Source organism: Gymnodraco acuticeps, unplaced genomic scaffold (genome assembly GCF_902827175.1).
Source record: "Gymnodraco acuticeps unplaced genomic scaffold, fGymAcu1.1, whole genome shotgun sequence".
Taxonomy (NCBI): domain Eukaryota; kingdom Metazoa; phylum Chordata; class Actinopteri; order Perciformes; family Bathydraconidae; genus Gymnodraco; species Gymnodraco acuticeps.
In genome coordinates, this window is record NW_022990981.1 from 3,577,613 (window position 1) to 3,597,560 (window position 19,948).

At 41.2% G+C, this 19,948-nt stretch overlaps 1 protein-coding gene across 2 annotated transcripts in view; it reads left to right on the top strand.

Annotated features, from left to right (window-relative positions):
- farp2 (FERM, RhoGEF and pleckstrin domain protein 2) overlaps positions 1 to 19,948 on the top strand; it is a 40,044-nt gene that overhangs the window by 18,577 nt on the left and 1,519 nt on the right. Inside the window, exons 8-26 of one of the 2 annotated variants that reach the window (XM_034235602.1) lie at positions 893 to 1,040; positions 1,142 to 1,237; positions 1,382 to 1,545; positions 1,959 to 2,027; positions 3,424 to 3,481; positions 3,624 to 3,876; positions 8,627 to 8,817; positions 9,040 to 9,129; positions 10,564 to 10,697; positions 11,161 to 11,242; positions 11,325 to 11,562; positions 12,860 to 12,990; positions 13,064 to 13,132; positions 13,222 to 13,311; positions 14,265 to 14,347; positions 14,619 to 14,737; positions 14,931 to 15,094; positions 16,455 to 16,562; positions 16,659 to 16,810. In XM_034235602.1, coding sequence (XP_034091493.1) covers positions 893 to 1,040; positions 1,142 to 1,237; positions 1,382 to 1,545; positions 1,959 to 2,027; positions 3,424 to 3,481; positions 3,624 to 3,876; positions 8,627 to 8,817; positions 9,040 to 9,129; positions 10,564 to 10,697; positions 11,161 to 11,242; positions 11,325 to 11,562; positions 12,860 to 12,990; positions 13,064 to 13,132; positions 13,222 to 13,311; positions 14,265 to 14,347; positions 14,619 to 14,737; positions 14,931 to 15,094; positions 16,455 to 16,562; positions 16,659 to 16,810 — 2,439 coding nt within the window. Of the gene's footprint in view, positions 1 to 892; positions 1,041 to 1,141; positions 1,238 to 1,381; positions 1,546 to 1,958; positions 2,028 to 3,423; positions 3,482 to 3,623; positions 3,877 to 8,626; positions 8,818 to 9,039; positions 9,130 to 10,563; positions 10,698 to 11,160; positions 11,243 to 11,324; positions 11,563 to 12,859; positions 12,991 to 13,063; positions 13,133 to 13,221; positions 13,312 to 14,264; positions 14,348 to 14,618; positions 14,738 to 14,930; positions 15,095 to 15,780; positions 15,921 to 16,454; positions 16,563 to 16,658; positions 16,811 to 19,948 lie in introns of both variants that reach the window. The other variant, XM_034235603.1, reaches the window with a different exon arrangement.

A 19,948-nucleotide genomic window follows, 5' to 3' on the forward strand; every position in this document is an offset into this window, starting at 1 on the left:
AGAGAAAATGATACACGTGCTGATCTCAGTGCAGGGTTGAGTTTAAGTATGCCCATAAGTACATATATTGTTTTGATTTGCAGATTCATAGACATTTGACACTTTTTTTCATGTAATATATTTTCTTAACTTAAATTCACAGTCCAAAATCAAACTTAATATCGGAGCTGACTGTTGTTGGTGCAGTCTAATTTATGGCCAAATGGTGTCTTCAACAATGCCTCATCAAATTGTTCTCCTGGAAAAGTAAGGGTTCCAATTTTGTATTAACTGGATTAATTATGAGATTTTGGTAAGGGCTTATTAGTTATACTAAACTATATCTGCCTATTGAAAGATGCACTTTTACCTGATTATACTTATGCAGCACAGTTCACACAGTCAATTCTTTGTTAAAGTTAATTGAAAGAGGCTCAAGGTTAGAGCCTTGGGGAACTCCACTAGTCTGTTTGGATACATCATTGGATTGCTTGAAGACAAGTTATGATGATATGCAAGGGTTTTCTAGAAAAATATAGTATGAGGGCGCAAAGTCACTTCCGGCCCAAATTACGGCCTGCCCACTTTCCGGCAAAAATACTGCATTAGAGCGAAGCGGAAAATAATAGTTTCTTCATGTCTTAAAGCTGCCGAGTCATATAATGCACCTCAAACAGCAAATAAATCCTGAGAGTGCCGTATGGCGCTCTTTTTGACAACATTTTCATATTTGGAGTTATCATACAGTTTTTGACTAACAGAAATTTGTTTTTTTGGCATCACTTTCAAATGTTACGGGGAAAATCGGCATTTTGGTATGAGGGCACACGCCGAAAGTAAGAGGGCGCAGCGCCCCTGTTACCTGGTTTAGACAAACCCCTGATATGTGTTTTCCCTATTCTCACGCTCTCAGTGGCCAGACTCCAGCTGAATCAGACTTCCAAATCCTGGAGATTGCCCGTAAACTGGAGATGTACGGTGTCCGCTTCCACCCAGCCGCTGACCGGGAAGGCACCAAAATTAATCTGGCTGTTGCTCATATGGGCCTTCAGGTTTTCCAGGTGACTCATACAGCTGTGTTTTGTTGAGGTCACCATCAGTCCCTCAAAATGTTGCTATCAGGGTTATTACTTTCTATGTTAAAATTCCACTTTCCTCCCAGGGTAACACAAAAATAAATACCTTCAATTGGTCCAAGATTCGCAAACTGAGCTTCAAGAGAACACGCTTCCTGATCAAGCTCCACCCAGAGGTTCATGTACGTCTTGGAGAACAGATTATTGTCCTTATTCACAAAATGTTAATGGTGGCTGTTATTTCATTGGTGTGTCCCATGATCCACAGCCAATAAGGAGGAGGCTCGTTAACAGTGTGTTTGTTGTCTTTCTCTATATGTTTCTAGGGCCCTCATCAGGACACTCTCGAGTTTATGATGGCCAGTCGTGACCAATGTAAAATCTTCTGGAAGATCTGTGTGGAATACCACTCATTTTTCCGTTTGTTTGACCAACCACAGCCCAAATCCAAAGCTATCCTCTTCACCAGAGGCTCTTCCTTCAGATACAGGTAATTTTTAAACAACATCAAAAAAGGCATATCTCATTTAACACAATGCTTGCTTATAGGAACTTTGGGGTTTCTTTTGTATTTGTGTACATTAACGAAGTTACATTCTTTTAATCACGAGATAAAAAACTATTCAAGGTTATTGCAGATATAAAACATGGCAAGCTGTCTGTGATGAGAAGTATCCTTCCCTGTTAAGTGATGTGGGGGAAAAACACACATTTTCCCATTATCTTTTGGTGACTTTTATCTCAAATAACTTTGGAATGTTTTTTTTGTGTCAAACTTATGACTTAATAACAGAGAACATTTATGCTTTCTCACAAATCTAAGACTTTAATCTGGGAAATTCTGAGTTTTCTTCTAAAAATAGAAAAAGTATTCTGTGTTTTAATTCTTAACTCTTTTCCCAGTGGAAGGACCCAGAAGCAACTTGTGGACTACGTCAGGGAAAATGGAGCAAAGAGAACTCCTTACCAGAGGTGTGTGTTTTTACATTTGATATATATATATACAGTGTGAGAAAAAGTTTTTAGAGAGTCCATGGACAAGTGAGTTTGGCAATTTACTTGTCCGAATACATTTTTCACTTGTCCAGAATGGACAAAAATTGGGGCCACTGGAATCTTCTTCTTCGCCATCGTATTTTACATTTTCCCACGGTTTTTACGACACCGCTAACGTAAGTGAGCGGTAAGATTTTACTGCATCACACATAGGGTTTGGTATCGTTTGGATTTTAACGATACCGGTTCTGCTTTTCGATTCCGGTTATTTTCGGTTCTCGATTCCGGTTCTTTGAGAGGGTAAATAAGTCCCATGACAAACTCGGAGAAAAATATATTTATGAAAACATTAAGTCAAATCTGTATTCCTATTTACAAATCACTTCATACGGTTTAATTTCTTACGGTTATTGAATACAATTATATAAAAATAATCTCTGCATTTTTTAGTTAGTTCTAAGTGGTGCAGTTTGAGAATGTACAATTGGCCCAGTGTCCTCTGATGTTACACTGCAACCTGCCTGTGAGACAGAGTCCAACCACACATGTCCAACACATAGGCCATAACCTAATAATAATAATAATAATACATTATATGTAGCTATATAGCCTATAGGCCTAGCACTTTTCTACAACTCAAAGACGCTTGCACGCTTACACATATGCAATACACATACTGCAGCTGCTCACTGTTTGTAAAAGTAAATAAATAGTATTTTCATTTCAATAATGTACTTTCTATACCCTGCTTCATAAACAATACTGACATCCCTGTGCTCCTCCGAGTCTGGGGATCCGGGGATGTGAGGACAGCGCGAGGACAGACAGGGAGGCTGCTTTACTTCATAAAGGAAATGGTGGTCCATATTAACAACACAGGAGCTAAAACGCTGACTTTGCTCACGACTGACTGACTGACTGACTGAGATGCAGCGATCAGCTGATACGGAGCATAGAGAGAGAGAGCTGCGGTCCGCGGGGCTCGGCCTCCGCCCCCTGTCCTCACAACTCTTATTAATCCCCGTCTAACTGTACAGAAAGCGGCGAGATGCATTTCCTTAGGAATCGACGAGCAGAACCGAAACTAACATTTCTAAACGAACAATGGCGGACACGTACAATTTGCAAATGAGTTCTGCCTTTTGTAAACTGAATTTATCAATAATTTGTCAATAAATCAGGGCGAAAAACGTCACTTGTCCGCCGGACAAGTCAATTGAAAGATCTACTTGTCCGATATTGTAAATAACACGTCCCGGACGGTGGGACGTGTACTTTTTCGCACACTGCTATATATATATATATATATATTCATGTTATACCTATATTGGTTTGTTTGTTTACAAATATACATGCCCCATTTCTTGCTCAGGAGAAACAGTAAAATCCGAATGTCTGCTCGCTCCCTCGCCTCAGATGTGCCAAAACAGGTCGGTGGTTTTCCAGGGTGCAACACATTTGGGCTTTCAGCATACTGTACTATAACGAATACACTAAGACAATGAATCTCTGCTTTCTACCTCAATTGATTCTTGCCTCACTCTGTGTTCATTATCTGTGTCCATTTTTCAGAGCTTGTCATTCAATGACAGTTTCAGGGCCCAAGGCTCCCCCTCCTCCGCTTCTGTGTCCTTCTACTCATCACACATCTCTAGTGTCCTCCCGCGAACAGAGCTCCAACCACAGCCACATCCTGCCACGCCGAGCCGGTCTCCAGCGCCTCCCCAGCAGCAGCTTCAGCTCCCTGTGCAAGCTGCCAGACCCCCCAGCCCTCTGAAGGAAGACCCTGTCAAGGCTGCTTCCCCATCTCACTTCGCTTTTCAAGGTGCCCCTAGCAATCAGGCAGCAGGACACTGCAGCCCCTTGTTTGTTTTTGTAGAGAGTGGCACTTCCAAATCACAGCCTTCCAAAAATAGCAATGAGGAACATGAGCATGGTGGTAGGCGGGGAACAGGTAGCTCAGTGGGAGGAGGTGGGGGGAGGAGAAAGGGAGTTCTTACACCTGAGGCTTTTGAGGCAGAGCTTTTGCGTACAAAACAGAATGCCATGTTTTCCATGTCCAACTCGCCGCTGCACGTCACTGAGGAGTTCATAGATGATGATCCCACTGAGATCTCCTTTTATGGTGGGGGTGCCGAGGCCTATTCTTTTGGGCTGGATGATAAGGTAGATCAGTTTGATTTTGTGGAGGGATCTGACCTGAGTAAAAACAGGATCTTTAGTGTGGGCATTGAGGACCTGAATGGGAACACCAATCCCTTTCCTGATAGCATTGTGGGTAATTCTGAAACCAGCTCTCTGGTTATTAACCGCTCTGAGTGCAGCTCCCTGGACAACCTGGGGCTCAGCTCTGCAGGCGAGTCCCTGTCGGCGAGTTACGGGGGGGGGCGACTCCTCCTCGCTCCGCCTGCCAGGCTCTGATATCCAATCAGAGGCCAGCTCCTTGGTCAACTTCCCGGCATACTCGGAGCGTTCTGAGAGCAGCTCTGCTGTGCAATTCAGTGACCTGGTTGAGCAGCTGGAGCAGCTCAGCTACCCCCCCACGACCACAGAGGGCTCTGGGAACGGCAGCTCGGACTCAGACTCCGACTGGGGCTCTGATAGTGTCCTCCCCCCCGAGCAGAACCTGTTCTATAGTAACCCGTTGACGGGGGGCAGTGGCATTGAGGGTTTCCTCCTTCAGTGCCATAACCTGCAGGCCATGGCACTCGCAGACCCTTCTGGACCACCTAATTTTAAAATGTAAATCACCCATATTTTAAGTACTTGATAATTAATGATGACAATAAGTAGCAGGTTGGTCAAACCTGGCAAAGTGAATTCTTTCCCCCAATTTGTGATTATAATCTCAGATTTTTTTAGATGTGCTAAAAACAAAATGTTTATTCACACAGGATATTAAATCTTTAATCTCAGACATTGTTGATTATTTGTATATCCTCATTCCTTGGCTCCAAAGTTTTTTTTAACCATACTCTTAAAAAAAACAAATATATATATATATACATATACTCTGAGTCATTTCTAACAGCCTGCACTCCCGTCAGAGTTGGTAGTGTTTTAGTTTTAAGATCTGGACTTGTACTTCTCATGAAACTTGGTTTATATGTGACCTTAATTTTCATGAGATTCTTGAATAACCTAGTCCTTTCATAGTCTGTCAGTTGTCCTATCTGGAACATTCAGCTTATTTAGAGCAAACATTGATTATTGGGGAAACTCTCATGAATTTCAGAGAAATAAAACATGATGTGCTTTTACTTTGTAAGCTTTATATAATTCAATAGATGTTCATGTCCTTTAAAACATTAATATACACATTGACATGGGAACGTCTTTTTAGATAAGCATCCCATATGCTGAATACATTGGAATCTGGATTTCAGATCAAAGTTAAATAATGTTTTTCATCCCATTTTGCATGGCTTAATAGTTTCAATTTAATGAAACAGATATAGCAAAGTCAAATATTTTTTTATAATGATTTCTACCCCATTTTCTTTTTTATAATAACTTGACCAACAGGTAAGATGTGATATCATTTAATTTTGTGCTGACCAAATGCAGTTTTTAAATCAAAATCAATTAGCTTTCAAATCTAATTTCTCAGTTGCTACTGCATGTGCAGTTTTCCAGTAGCTACACATTGATAATCTGTATTAAATCAAAGGGATAGTGGTCCCAGTCAAGGATCCTCACAGGCCTTCCGTTTGAGAACACTGCAGCCAGCATTGGAGCTCCTTTTCAGTTTGCACTTCTGTGCCTCGCTGACACCTGCTGGCTCAACTCAGCACTATCCACGTGGACTAATTCACAGTATGTAGACTGTGTCATGGAGATTCATGATGTCTGAAGGATACAAATCTATTTTAGACACAAATAACATTTTGCCTCATGCTGAGCTATGTTAAAGAATGTAAACGGTGTACTAAAGAGCCATTGAGTACACTGCTAACACCACTTTCTACTAAATGAATGTATCATTGTACACGTTTGTAAGGCTTTGTGCTTATATAGATAACAGTACAGAAGTACTCACTTATTACACAAACTAAGAATGCAGTGCTTTTCAACATCAGAAAGATCAATGTTTGTAAGTTGTAGGAAACCCTTTAGATAGAGAAGGCTTGTATTGAACATTTTTACAACTCATTTGATGTCTCTTTCATATGGCCTTTAGCACGTTTTAGCGTTAGCTATGGTCAGGGTACCAACAAGGTCGTTATCTGTTGATTGAAGGAACCGAGCATCTTTTGCACATTAGCTATGAATTTCTCTGTACTTTTATATTAGCTGGATGTTGTGATGTTTTTTTAAAAGTATTTGTATAGGAACGGTAATTCGTTGTGACACAATAGCATGCACAAAGCTTTTTTAAATGCTCTTTTTGTTTAGTCAAGTCTTTCTTAAAATAAATGTACTCGTGCCATAGAACACAGAAAGTTTATACTGTGTTCATATCAAAATAATCACTAGTGTTTTTGTTCATTAACTCGTGCCACTTGCCAAGAGCAAGTTCCCGTTTGCTTTTGAGCTCACTTTATTTGTCAGAATAATCCACTTGCACAATATGCTATTTCTGTACACGATAGTCTTCTTTTATTCTTGTGCCTTATAGCACTTACATCACTCTTCTCATGCAACATGTTGCATATCTCAGGTGTATGATCCTGTTTACTTTTCAATATAGTCTAGATGTTGCCGCCGAACATCTATGTGGAAAAGGGGTTGTCTCAATTAAGTTCTCCTCTTTAGTAATCAAGAGTCATTTGTTAAACATTCACAAGTTCTCATTGTCATTTTGAGGATGGCCATTTTACATTTTTCCCAATGAACACTTTGTGAACAGTCGTGTCATCTTGGAGAGTCTGGAACAGTGTTTAGTTTCATGTGCCATCAGTTCCCTATTAGACCCGAGGAGTTGCCTTTTTTCTGCCATGTGATTTTTCCGAAATCTCAATTAAATATTGAATTAACAAACGGGCTGATTGATTATAATCAGCTAAGCTAACAGCACTTAGGCATCAAGTAATCAACACTTAATCCTGAACGTATGTATATTGACCTATTACAGTATCAACAACCTGTACTTTAATGTGTGTATGCTTTTACTCTCAAGAATAAAGTAATCACTTTTTGTTACCATGAATGTCAAGACTTAACATTATTTTTTAAGTTACACAGCCGTAAATCGAAGACGCAATGTGGAGGTTATTCTTTAACTGCTTTTAAGAGACACCACCAGTGGTGTTAGACATGCTTGCAATGCGCACATTGAAAGAATATGCATGTCTTAGATCAAGAAATATAATGTTTACCTTGGATTGTTGTAGAAATATTAGGCTTTGGGGGTTATACTCAGACAAACTGGACATATTGTGTAAAGGTGTGCTAATTCATTCACAAAACTCAACAAACTTGAGCACATAAAAAAAGTATGTGCTGGTTTCACTTGCAGGTGCAACATGCTCAGAATGATCCTGATGTCCTCACAGTCTTTTTGAATTTCTAAATCGCTAATTGTTCTAGAAAGTGAATAGCCATATTGGTATGGAGGGATTTACAGTGTAACAATAATTGAAAAAGATGCAACGAGTAAATACACACTGCCTTTTTACTGTTAAGGCAGTGAACGTGTGCTGTTGGGGGTTGGGCCGGATTCCTCAGCCTGACTCCAGCTGAGTGCGATGGCTGTTTGCACAGGCTCTGTGCCAAGTCATTCCAGAGTGCAGCCTCGTCCTCCTGCTGTGGAGCCGTTCCCCCTCGTGTCATTCCCTGTGGGAACAAACTATAAACAACTATCGGCCCTCCAGACAAGCCACATTCCCGATAGGTCTTTGCTTGAGCAATTATTTCCGGGTCGAGTAGTGACTTTTTTTCTTTTTTTTCTCTCAGCCTTTCCCCGTTCCTGTTTTTTCTCTCTGATAGTAGTGGAGCAGCAGCAGCTGTGGTGACCTGTGACTCAGTGAGGGGATAGCCCAGCGTTTCATCTGCTTGTTATGTCTCCTCATTTGTTGTGTAGTGAAGCTCACAGGCAGAACAAAAGCAAGAAGAGCCAGTTCTCTGAAATGGAGCCGGAGCGAGTTTAAGTTGGCAATGAATCATTTTGTCCTACTTGTGGAGGGCTCTGAAAACAATGGCAGGGGGAAATGTGGGAACCATTACTCCCCTCTGCTGTCTCCCTTTCATTTGTGGCCAGGGTTTGTGAGGAACCCCTCCATTTGTTTTAGTTTAAATGTGTTTTCTGAGAGGAAATTAGATAATTACGGGGAAAAAGCAAGGTCAAGATAAAGTTGTGTCTCATGACTGTCTGCAGCATTAAGCACTGTTAAGCTTTTTAGTTCCACTTCTTGTGAAGAGCATGTGACTTTAACCCCGCCCATTTCAAGATCATGTTTTTCCTGTTTGGGAAGAGTCCTTTAACCATTGTAATTCACACCAGAACACCTTGCACTGCAATCTTTACTTATTTGAGCTGAATAGTTCAAAATAATTTAACTGAATTGTTAAAAACCTGCTATATTTGATATATATATATATATACTTTTTAAGTGTATGTTTTCCTTCTTCCACAGATGCATTGGTGGACAGCCCTCAGCACTCCCCCTTCACCTCCAAAGGCCCCTCCCTCTGCATGTCTCCCTCCTTCCAGATGTCCACCCTCAGCCTGCCGGGCCAGGCCTCAACCCCCCTGCAAAGCCCAATCCTGAGTGAGGTGGGCAGCAATGCCAGGCTAGAGGAGGAGGATGAGGAGGGCAGGAGGAAGGTACACTGCCTCACAGCCCCTTTAGAGTAGGAGGGATGAATAATAAGACGTGACACATGCAATCATGGTTCTGTGACAGAAAGTGAATCCATTGTTACTTAGAAACATCTGAATCCTGTATAAAGGGAAAGCTAGTTTTGAAGTTAGTATTATTTGAATTTTCTCTTGGAGGGAATGTTGATCATCACTTTTTTTGAAACGTATGTCCCTCCTTTTCCTCAGCGATATCCCACCGACAAGGCCTACTTCATTGCCAAAGAGATTCTGACCACAGAGCGAACGTACCTGAAAGACCTCGAGGTCATCACTGTGGTGAGTTACTTTTTATTTACTGTCTTTGTTTGGATTAACCTAGGCAATGTATTAATGATGAACTTTATTCGTACAGCACCTTCATGCAAGAAACGCAGCACAAAGTTCTTCGCATTTAGTGCTTTGGGATCAAATAGAGAAAGAACACAAAAGTTAGAGAAATCAGCCTAATGTCAAATGAATCTGCAGCATGCTCAAACTGTATAAATCAACACCCTGCAGCAGCATCAACATGTCTCCATTCACTGCCATTCTTTTCTGACCTTTCAACATCACAGTTTACATTCTAATGTGGTCCTTAAAAAACAAACATAGAAACCTGCACCGTATGCTTCTTTTCATATAATGTGGAATAGGTGATAACAAGACAAACTATAACTTCATAGCCACTGAAAAAGAATAACAAATACCCTATTTGCACATTGGTCTGCAACCTAATCTGCACTATTCTAATCTACTCAGTTTCTTCTTGCACTATTTTTATTTTATTTTGAATTAGTTTTGCGTCTTATATAACTACATTGCATTTTTGGAGGAGCTCGGAAAGGTTTTCATTGCCATTTCTACACTGTAGCTCGAGTGCATATGACACTAAAGCCTTTGAATCTTGAATCTATACCTTACTGATAATCAGTTCTCTACAAAAATCATTTTCTATTAAACTACTGACTATGGGAAGACTCACATTCTTTTTACTTAGATTATTGTCCTCGCGCAGATATGCATAATTTAAATCTGAACATCATTTGTACATGGTCTCCAAACGTGTTCGTTCTTAACCCCTAGATTTTAGAAATGTAAATACTGTTTACCAATCTTTCCTCAGCCCAATACAGAACAATTCAGCACACATGCAAAGCATATGCCCCACACTCCTAGAGAACTCAGCCAGAGTCTCCACTGATGGTTAGAATAATCACCGTTCATTGTCCTGCAGGCCCGCCACATATATTCAATGGAAATGTTATTTTTTTCTCAAAGTACTTTTTAGCAAATCATTATGAAGGTTTAGCCAGAGAGGACTCATTTCATAATGCATGATTATTCATGAATGCAAATAATACTCTTTGTGTGACCCAAGGTGAGTTAAGCAGCTGGAGGAAACTGAAGAGAATACACCTGAAGCTTTAGATTGTAACTGCATCATGTCTATCATTCTACCTCCTAAGGTTGCTTTCCCTGTCCTCTTTCTGTTTGTGTGAGTTTTTGTTGACATGGTTTTATAGTTTGAATTTGATACATTCCCCTGTATAACAATGTCGGGCTTATAAGGTTAACTAGTTTACAGTGCCCTGATAAGTGAAGGTACAACAGGCTGTTAATCCTTTCTATGCCCAACTCATAAACCCACTTACAGTTTTCATTTTTGCACACCAGTTAATTTATTAGGAGAGCATTGGCATCAACAGTGTGTTTCCCTCCCCCCGCTCCCAGTGGTTTCGCAGCGCTGTGATCAAAGAAAACGCCATGCCTGAAGGCCTGATGACCCTCCTCTTCTCCAACATTGACCCCATCTACGAGTTCCATCGAGGCTTCCTCAAGGAGTTAGACCAGAGGCTGGCTCTCTGGTGCGTCCCCCTCACTGTTTCACAATCAGAATTCCTTTTCTTAGCCTATACACCAGGGAAATGTACAGAGTTACGGCAAAGTTGACATGGCAGGTACAAAAGGCAGACAATAATAAAGAGTGGCTAACATGTTAAATATAGAAAAAAACACACATTAGTAATAAAATACAAATAAGTACTCATCCATGGCTAAACATGAGCAGCAGCATTTAAATAGGTAAGTGAACATATTAAGGTTTTAAAATATTAAACAAATGTGGTTTTGCACGTAGAAATTATGATTATTACACAGTAGAATTGTCCAAATATAAGAATATATACTGTATATTTCACATTACAAGTTTATTGCACAATTTCAACAGGCTGTATTGTGTGAGGGTCTATCATATCTCTGTGTGATAAAGATTTGTGGACGCCTTTCATGCTAATATATATATATATGGCAAAATGTGCAAATCCTCAGGGAGGGGCGCTCTAACGCTCACGCCAAAGGGGACTACCAGAGGATTGGTGATGTGATGCTGAGGAACATGTGTGCTCTAAAGGTGAGAATCCACGCTCCTCTAATGTTTGTCTTACCAGCAGAACGTCCTGTGTTTCACGCTCTTGGTATTTTATCGTCATCAGGAATTCACCAGCTTCCTGCAGAAACACGACGAGGTGCTGACGGAGCTGGAGAAAGCCTCTAAGAGGCTGAAGAAGCTGGAGACGGTGTACAAAGAGTTTGAGCTGCAGAAGGTCTGCTACCTGCCCCTCAACACATTCCTGCTCAAGCCCATCCAGCGTCTCATGCACTACAAACTCATCCTGGAGAGGCTGTGCAAACATTACTCCCCCAGCCATCGCGACCATGACGACTGCAAGGGTAAGTCCCCCCTCTCATGTCCCCTCTCTAATTATGCAAGGGCTAATGTACGAGGCAGTCGTTCATGTAAAGAAAGAACACCTGACAGTGTGTGATATGGCCACAATAAACCAATGACTTCACTCTCAATATGAATTGAAGATGATTTTATGGACTTGAAAATGAATGTATTGCTTGCTTCTGCTTTGGCAACAGTCTAATGATCATGTGGATAACGTTTTACACTGAAGATAGTTGTAGTTGATAAAGACAAGACAAAACAAACCTTATGACTAAATAATGAGTTTGCATAAAAATGTTTGTACTACTGCTGTCAATAATTTAAAAATGTATTTCCTTTAATCCCTAGTCATGATCAATCACAAGTCCTAAGTCCTGAATAATAGGCATGACCTCTTTCACGTCTTTCATTGTGTAGATATTTAGTCACTCAGGTGCTTTACACATGCATTATGTTTTATGACAAAGTGAATCCATGTATTCTGTTGGTTTGGATCTTCATTTATAATGTTGATATTCACATTTTATTCAATATTTAAATGCTGTACAGTTAATTTTTCTAGGCAGATATGATGTTGTCTGATCTTGGTACAAAGCTTAAACAGATATGGTGAAGAGTTTTTCCTGCCTTCCTAGACATGTTACTTACTAAAGGACACTATGGTCCAATACAAGTACTTTTTCCAATAAAACTAAGGAATTGTATTTTTTTATTTTAGCAGGAGGAATGATTCTCAGCTTCAATAGGCAATGTTAACAACAACAGAAAAGACCAGACAAGAGGTGTAGTCAGGGACTCTGAGCTGAAATTCAATCGTCCCATTCAGAGAATCACAAAGTCAGCCTACTAAGTATCGCCTGAAGAATATATCACAGATTAAAGGGATTTCATTGTCTGCAGGATTTGGAAAAACGTTTCCATGGATTTATCATCAGAAGACTGTGATGGTTTCTTTCCACTTCTATGAAAACCATTTCAATGCAATTGTACGATATGTTTCTGCACTTTGATATGCCTTATTTTTAAATGTGCCTTTCCTTACTGTCAGTCAAGTAAACTATTCAAGTGATGGGAGTAATACTGGCTTGATTCTTGTGGTTTACTTAACATTTTAATATAAAAAGATGTAGTGTTTACACATTTTTTATGAAAAATATCTACAAATGAAGGCAAAACTGCTCTCAAAATGGGTGAGTTTCTGAAACCTCCTCCTCTCTTTGCTCTGCTGAGATGGTTGGAAGAAGCTGATGTTGGTTTGTGTTTTTGCTGGACTTCATGCTGTGTGTCTCCCTGCAGAGGCTCTGAAGGAGGTGGCAGAGATAGCCACTCAGCTGCAGAGCAGTCTGATCCGCCTGGAGAACTTTCAGAAGCTGACGGAGCTACAGAGAGACCTGATCGGGATCGAGAACCTGACGGCACCGGGCAGGGTGAGTGCAGTGACACGCAGCAGAGGGTAGGGGGTGCTGGGAAACTGAGTCTCTGAAAACCTTCTGTTTTCAGGAGTTCATACGAGAGGGGTGTCTGTTCAAGCTCACCAAGAAAGGACTGCAGCAAAGGATGTTTTTCCTGGTGAGTACAAAACTACTAACACTGTATTAAAAGCTTCAACACTCGCACTTGTGTATTTTAAAGATGTAATATTTCTGTTGTCTCTTCAGTTCTCAGACATGCTCCTCTACACAAGCAAAGGTGTGACAGCGACCAATCAGTTCAAAGTGCACGGCCAGCTACCCCTCCACGGCATGATCGTGAGTGTTACGCTCTCTTACCTCCTTTTAACTTTGTCCCTCGTTAGCCTTCATCAGTCCTGTAGACATCCCAGCAGATCATTAGGTACATACGTGTAGAAGAAGAATACCTGCTGGTGACATGTTTGGGTATTCAGTGTGATCTCATCAGTGTGTTGAGAAGGGAGGGCCCGGGTCTCCTAATTCTGCATGTCTCTGTTTTACTCCTGGCTGCAGCTCATAGTGCTGGATGCCCCGGTAAGTGCTCTGAGCTCTGCCAGATCGGATGCCCAAACCCTACCCTTCTTCTCCCATGCTTGCGTAGAAGCATCAAACATCAATAACACACACATAGCAGATCGCTCAAGATGCTTGCAACTTTCATTAGTTGTGTATCAAACCCTAATTACAAATAATTGCGTATCTCAAATGATCAAATATAAGCAGTTATGTTTCTATGCCATAACTGAAGTGTTGTGATTTGGACCTGGGTGATGATGGGAGGCTGATGGAAACCAACATGAACGTTTCATGTGTGACCTCCACACAGATGCATATAAATGCTCCGGTAGAGCAAGTCTGTGAATGGAGTCACACTCTCCGACTGCGTTCCTCCTGTTTTCCCAAGCATCAAAGGATAGGTTGAATATTTTGAAGTGAGGTTTTATGAGGAACATATCAATAGTCAATGTTTTAACAACAGGAGATGGTGGTCGGCGCAGGAACTGAAGCTCTTATCTATGAGTAAAAGGTTCCAATTATTGAACACACTTAAACTCATAAATGTTTTTAAGTGGGCATTTTTGAAGTGGCTAATATAGTTTTTCTGCTGGCCTCCTCCCCAGCACACTTCATATGGATAATTATACAACCCCACTTCAAGTAGTTCATAACCATCCTTCCAAAGCATTAAACAAAAACAAATGTGTTTTGAAGCTTCAAATGTATTGCTTATGTTTTTCTTTTGTTTTTAGGTTGAGGAAAGTGAAAACGAGTGGTCGGTCCCCCACTGCTTCACCATCTACTCCGCTCAGAGGACCATCGTTGTGGCTGCCAGGTGAGACTGGGAAAGAAGAGTGAAGTCTATTAAAGGACTACAGGTCACACTGCTGTGTTACTCTGCATAGTCGATAGAGAACCACCTACTACAAACACATATCACGTTATCTGTGGTCTCTTCAAAGTCACTTAACCTTTCTAATGATGTCGTTTCTGCTATCTACACTATAATGAACATGCCTTGAAATAAAGGTATTCTGATTCTGATTGTCCCCATGTTTAATCCAGTGCACCGCTGTCCTTTCCTCCGTCTGTGTTTGTGATTTCAGCTCTAAAGTGGAGATGGGGAAGTGGATTGAGGATCTGAACTTGGCTATAGACATGTCCAAGAAGTCCCAGGAGAAATCCAGTATCTTCCTGGATGCTGGACTCACGGATCACTCCAACCGTAAGAGTTTGTGTTGCCTCAGTGTGTAACCTGAAGATGTGTCTGCAGTAACAAGAGAATCTTTATGCTTTCCTCAACTTAAGAGAATCTTTTCCAAAAGCTTTTTTCCTTGTGATTGTGAAACAGTTTAAAGGTAGTTAATCCCTTCCTTCCTCCAAACAACTTCCTGTCCTGCCCCCTCCTCCCCCCTCAGGATCGTCTGATGAAGTTTCTCTGGAGCAGGAGTCGGAGGATGACATGAACTCCTCCCGCACGTCACTGGACAAACAGACACACCACCGTGCGAACACAACCATGCATGTGTGCTGGCACCGCAACACCAGCGTGTCTATGTCTGATCACAGCCAGGCTGTGGAGGTACTCCTCCCCTGCCCACACTCACCTACACACACATTGACATCTCCACACACTTCAAACATGTTTGCAAAAACACATTCAAAGTATTTCAACTCGCGTTTAAGTGACATTCGTCACCTCTGCATCGGTGGATTTTAGAGAGTCAGCAGCCGTCGCTACGGGTCAACCGCTGCATTTCACCTTCTCTAACCTTTTCAGTTTCCTTTTAATGTCGCTCTTTTTCCTCCCTTAATATCCTGTGTTTCTACTGTTTGACTGAAGCATGTTCTCAAAGACTCTTTGTTCTTGTTTCTTATGCAGCTGATGGGATATGTATGGAAGCCCTGAGAGGCAAGTGACAATAAAATCTGGTAAACCAAAAGTCTGATCCTTTCCTGGGGAAAAATAGCCCCAAATTGCCCCCGTCGGTATGTCTACAGCAATGAAGTGTGTGCAAGTGGCTTTGGATAAAAGCGTCAGCTAAATATAGAGTAATGTCACTTTTTAAAAAAGGATCACCACTGATGTTCTCACTTGCCTCTCAATATTAATACATAGGCATTACTATATAACAATACATCCTTCCTCTGACACGTTCTCCCTCCACAGACCTGGAGGACTTCCTAACTGCTTGTTCTTCCTCTCTGAGCTAACATGCTAACACTTTCTTGACACCCTGTGTTCCTCTTGTCTCTTCACCCTCTCAGTGTACGGCTCTCCAGCTGTCTCTCCTGAGCTGCCGCCTCGTTATCTGCTCGGTCAGGGCCAGAGACCAAACACCATCACACATGTTTGCTGGTACCGAAACCAGAACCTCTCTCTCACTGATTACCTGCGCATGGACCAGGTACTAGAGCCACAGTAGATTACTACAAGAGGACAGAGTACTATAGTATCTCGCTGAAGTCTGAGTTGAAAGCATAACAGCCAAGTTTGACTTTTAATTAAATGGAAAGCAAACATTGTTATTGTTTTATTGAGATTTCAAACTTGATTATTTTTTCCTACTTCACATTTTAGCCTCTATATCCCATGAGGTTCAACATTAAAATAGATTGCAGCCAGTGCTCTCAAATCAAAACATTCACTAGTCTACTCATCAAAACATGTCAACAACTCAAAATAGCAGTAATAAAATAAAGCTAGGAAAAATACCAACTACAAAAACTGAGATGAGCAGTCAAACATGGATAATTGGATTAGAACAAATGAGCTTTCTGCATTTTCAAGTGAGAGCATGCCTCAACCCTTAAACAACCCCAATGTCTTCACAAACATTTTCTATGTTATAAGTGCAATATGTCACAACCAAGCCCTCACACACAATTCACTCCCAACCGTTGAATAATCACTGTGTCTAACCTCCGTATTTTCTGTGTAGAACCAGCTCTCAGGTTACCTGCTGAGGAAGTTCAAGAACAGTAACGGCTGGCAAAAACTCTGGGTGGTCTTCACCAACTTCTGCTTGTTCTTCTACAAGACTCACCAGGTCAGCAGACACACCCTGAGATCAATGACTGCTACACATTTGAAAGAGTTCAGTTGGGTGAGTGTGTCTGTGATCTGAATGCGTGTCTGTGTGCAGGACGACTTCCCGCTGGCCAGCCTCCCCCTGCTGGGCTACACCGTCAGCACCCCCGAGGAGTCGGACAGCATTCACAAGGACTACGTCTTCAAGCTGCAGTTCAAGTCCCATGTGTACTTTTTCCGGGCTGAAAGCGAGTACACCTTTGAAAGGTATGTGACTTGTTTTTAATTCCCAGAATATTGAAGTACAACCCATACATCAGTAGGAAAGACCTGAGAGGCAGGTGCGAGAAATAAAAGTTCTGGTGATCGTATTTAAAAAATAAAAAAAAGTTTTAGCAGATCGTTTTTTTTCTTTTAGGATTATTTGTGTAGTTATTTGTTGTTGTAATACTCATCTTGTCCACCAAAGCCTAAAGTTCCCCTCCACCTCATGATCTGAACACGAAGCGCCTTTCGTTTCTCCAAGCCAGTTTAGATTTAACCACGCCCACTCCCGCTTTAACATAGATCTGCGTGACTGCGTAATGGCGTATAAAGAGAACATCGCCGTTCCCATGTTAACATTGCTGAAGTAGTATCACATCTACTCTAGTTTTCACAGTTTTCCTCCCACGAATAATTCATAGAGCATCTTCCTCAAAGTATATGAAAACAGCTCTTTTAATATGAGAGAAGATCACAGTTATGCATGTCTAGGAGTTATTTAGATTTTTTTCATATTAATTCACCATGGATTTAAAAATAACAAACCAGAAACCAATATTTAGCTAGTGTTTTGTTTTTGTCACATTTTGTACATGAGTAGAGTATTTGAGTAAATGTACTTTATTACTCTCCAACACTGTCAGAGGATAAAACATATTCCTCCTGCTGCAGACCGCTGGGACGTTTTTCACTTTCACTGACTGTTAACAACCCATATCTGTTTTTTTCCAAGCTAGAGTAGCCGTGATATTACTTCAGCGTTGTTAACAAGGAGACGTTCTCTTTATACGTCCATGACGCAGTCAAGCAAAGCTGCGTGAATGCGGAAGTGGGCGTCGTTAAATCTGACCCGGGTTGTAAAAACGACAGATGCAATCAGGACTTGAAGCATTTTTTTTCTTAGGTAATTTTGTATTTCTCCATGCTCTTTAAATGCAAGGGACATACAGTATAATGTGTGTCAGCAAGTTATGTTACATAAATGTCACGTGGTGGACTTTAAAGGTCTCCTATCATGCAAAATGCACTTTGTAATGTCCTTTATACATCAATATGTGTCCCCGGCAGTGTTGGGCAAGTTACTTCCAAAGTGTAATATATTACATATGACTTATTACTCTCTTTTGAAAGTAATAAGTTACATTACAATATTACTGTCTCTGAAATGTAATGAGTTACACTACTTTAGTTACTTTTGAGTTACTTTCACCAAAATAACCTCAAAAGAATGGCTAGTTATTTTAAATGCTAACATGTAGTTTAGTGCAGCTCATTATACATCCAGTGAAGGGCGATGTGGTTTAGCATAACAACTGTGTAGGCCCTTAAGGCTACTAACAACTTGTATTACACGGCTTAGTTGAATACTCGATTCTGATTGTAACTTCTTAACATGTGACACGTTGTTAATACAGTACAGACCACTGTCAAGGACTATAATGAAGGTTGCTAAGGAGGATCAAGAAAGAGAGAGGTTAAAAGACGGAGCGCTGGACGTCAGATAAATCACCAGAAGAAGGCAGACAGGAAGTAAACAATAACAGGACACGGAATGGGCTCTGTAGTGTGTTTAGTATATGGCCATGTACAGGCCCGGCTCCAGAACAAAATGACTGAGGGTGCCTCTGAGGTTACAGGGGGCGCAGCAGTAGCAGGTTTACATGAGCAATAGTGGCCGGCAACAGCAATGACAAATAGCATTGATGGTCCCCAATGAACAGATTATGGCATTTGTTATGTTTTGAAACCAAGCAAGTGAGAACATTTCAAGTGAGTTAAAAGTGCAATCCTGAAATATTTCATATAGTCCAAAGTGGACTGTGGCAAAGAAAAGCACAAAAGCTTCAAAGCTGTACTGATAAAACAAATGAGAACATATTGTAAATCAAGGCAAATATTATTTGAACCAGCTCATGGTTTGAAATGGCAAACATTGAAAAGCAAAAGTATTATTAAAACCATATCACTTTGGTCCCATCATATATTCTGGGAAGAGAATATTTACTGTGCTTGAAAACTGGTATCACATCATCATGTGAGGTTGACTTTGTGACCTGGAGAACATTTCAGCTGCAACATTAGCTCGTTAATAAGCTTGGGATATGAGATAGTTTTGTAGCCATTCGTGGTGAAGGCATCTGTGCTATTGTATGCATTATTTTTGACCCAACATTTCTACAGGCATGGCAGAATATGGCACTATTTCCACATTAATATTCTAGCCATTGTCTATTTTCATACCACGAGCTGCAAAATGACCACCTAACTAACCCCACTGTATAGGCGGGTACTTGTTTAGATATACCTGGGCAGGCTCTGTTTTGCCGTGGTATCCTGGCACCTGCGGGCCGCAGAGGGGCGGCGTAGTTTCGGGCGACGAAGACTGCTGCTCCGGGGGCGAGGGCGGCGAGTCAGGCGGGAGTAAGCTAGTGTCCACAACGGAGGGTCACGTGATGTCCCCATCTGACCTGTTGCTACTGTCTGCAGTAGATGCAGTGTTGCTGGCGTTTAGTGATGGTTGCTTTAACCATTTTCGTATAAATGATTATCCACAGATGTGTCACTGCTGTGTTAGCACTTTGGAAATGATGCACGCGCAGCGGAGCAGGTCACGCGCACCTGACACAATTTGTTGTTTGTATTTTTCGCTCCGTTCTCTTTTTTGAATAGAGGGTGCATAACATTCAACTGCCCCAAAGATCCCGACGCGAAGCCTGAAGGGTAAACACGCCAGGTCTACTAATCTACCCGCACAATTTGTCTGGTGTCGGAATGTCTCGCTATGTTAGTACATTCTTAAAAAACAAAACACCATTTAATTTCGGGTTAAAATGTGTTGTAGCTGCGTTACTGGGCATTGTGACGGGTAATATATTACCCACATTTCATTAGTAATGCGTTACTTTTTGCTGTAACGAAGTAATGTAATATATTACTGTAACTCCGTTACTCTTGTAACGCGTTACACCCAACACTGGTCCCCGGTGTGTCAGGGAACTCACTAAGTGTCAGAAAACAAAACCCTCTCTCTTTTCCTCTGTACCCAAATCTCTAAAAACGGGGGAATAACGAGCTGATCCAGATTTGCTGCCGATATGACGTAATATCAGAAATGTGGGCTGGCTTTTCGCCCACGGCCCA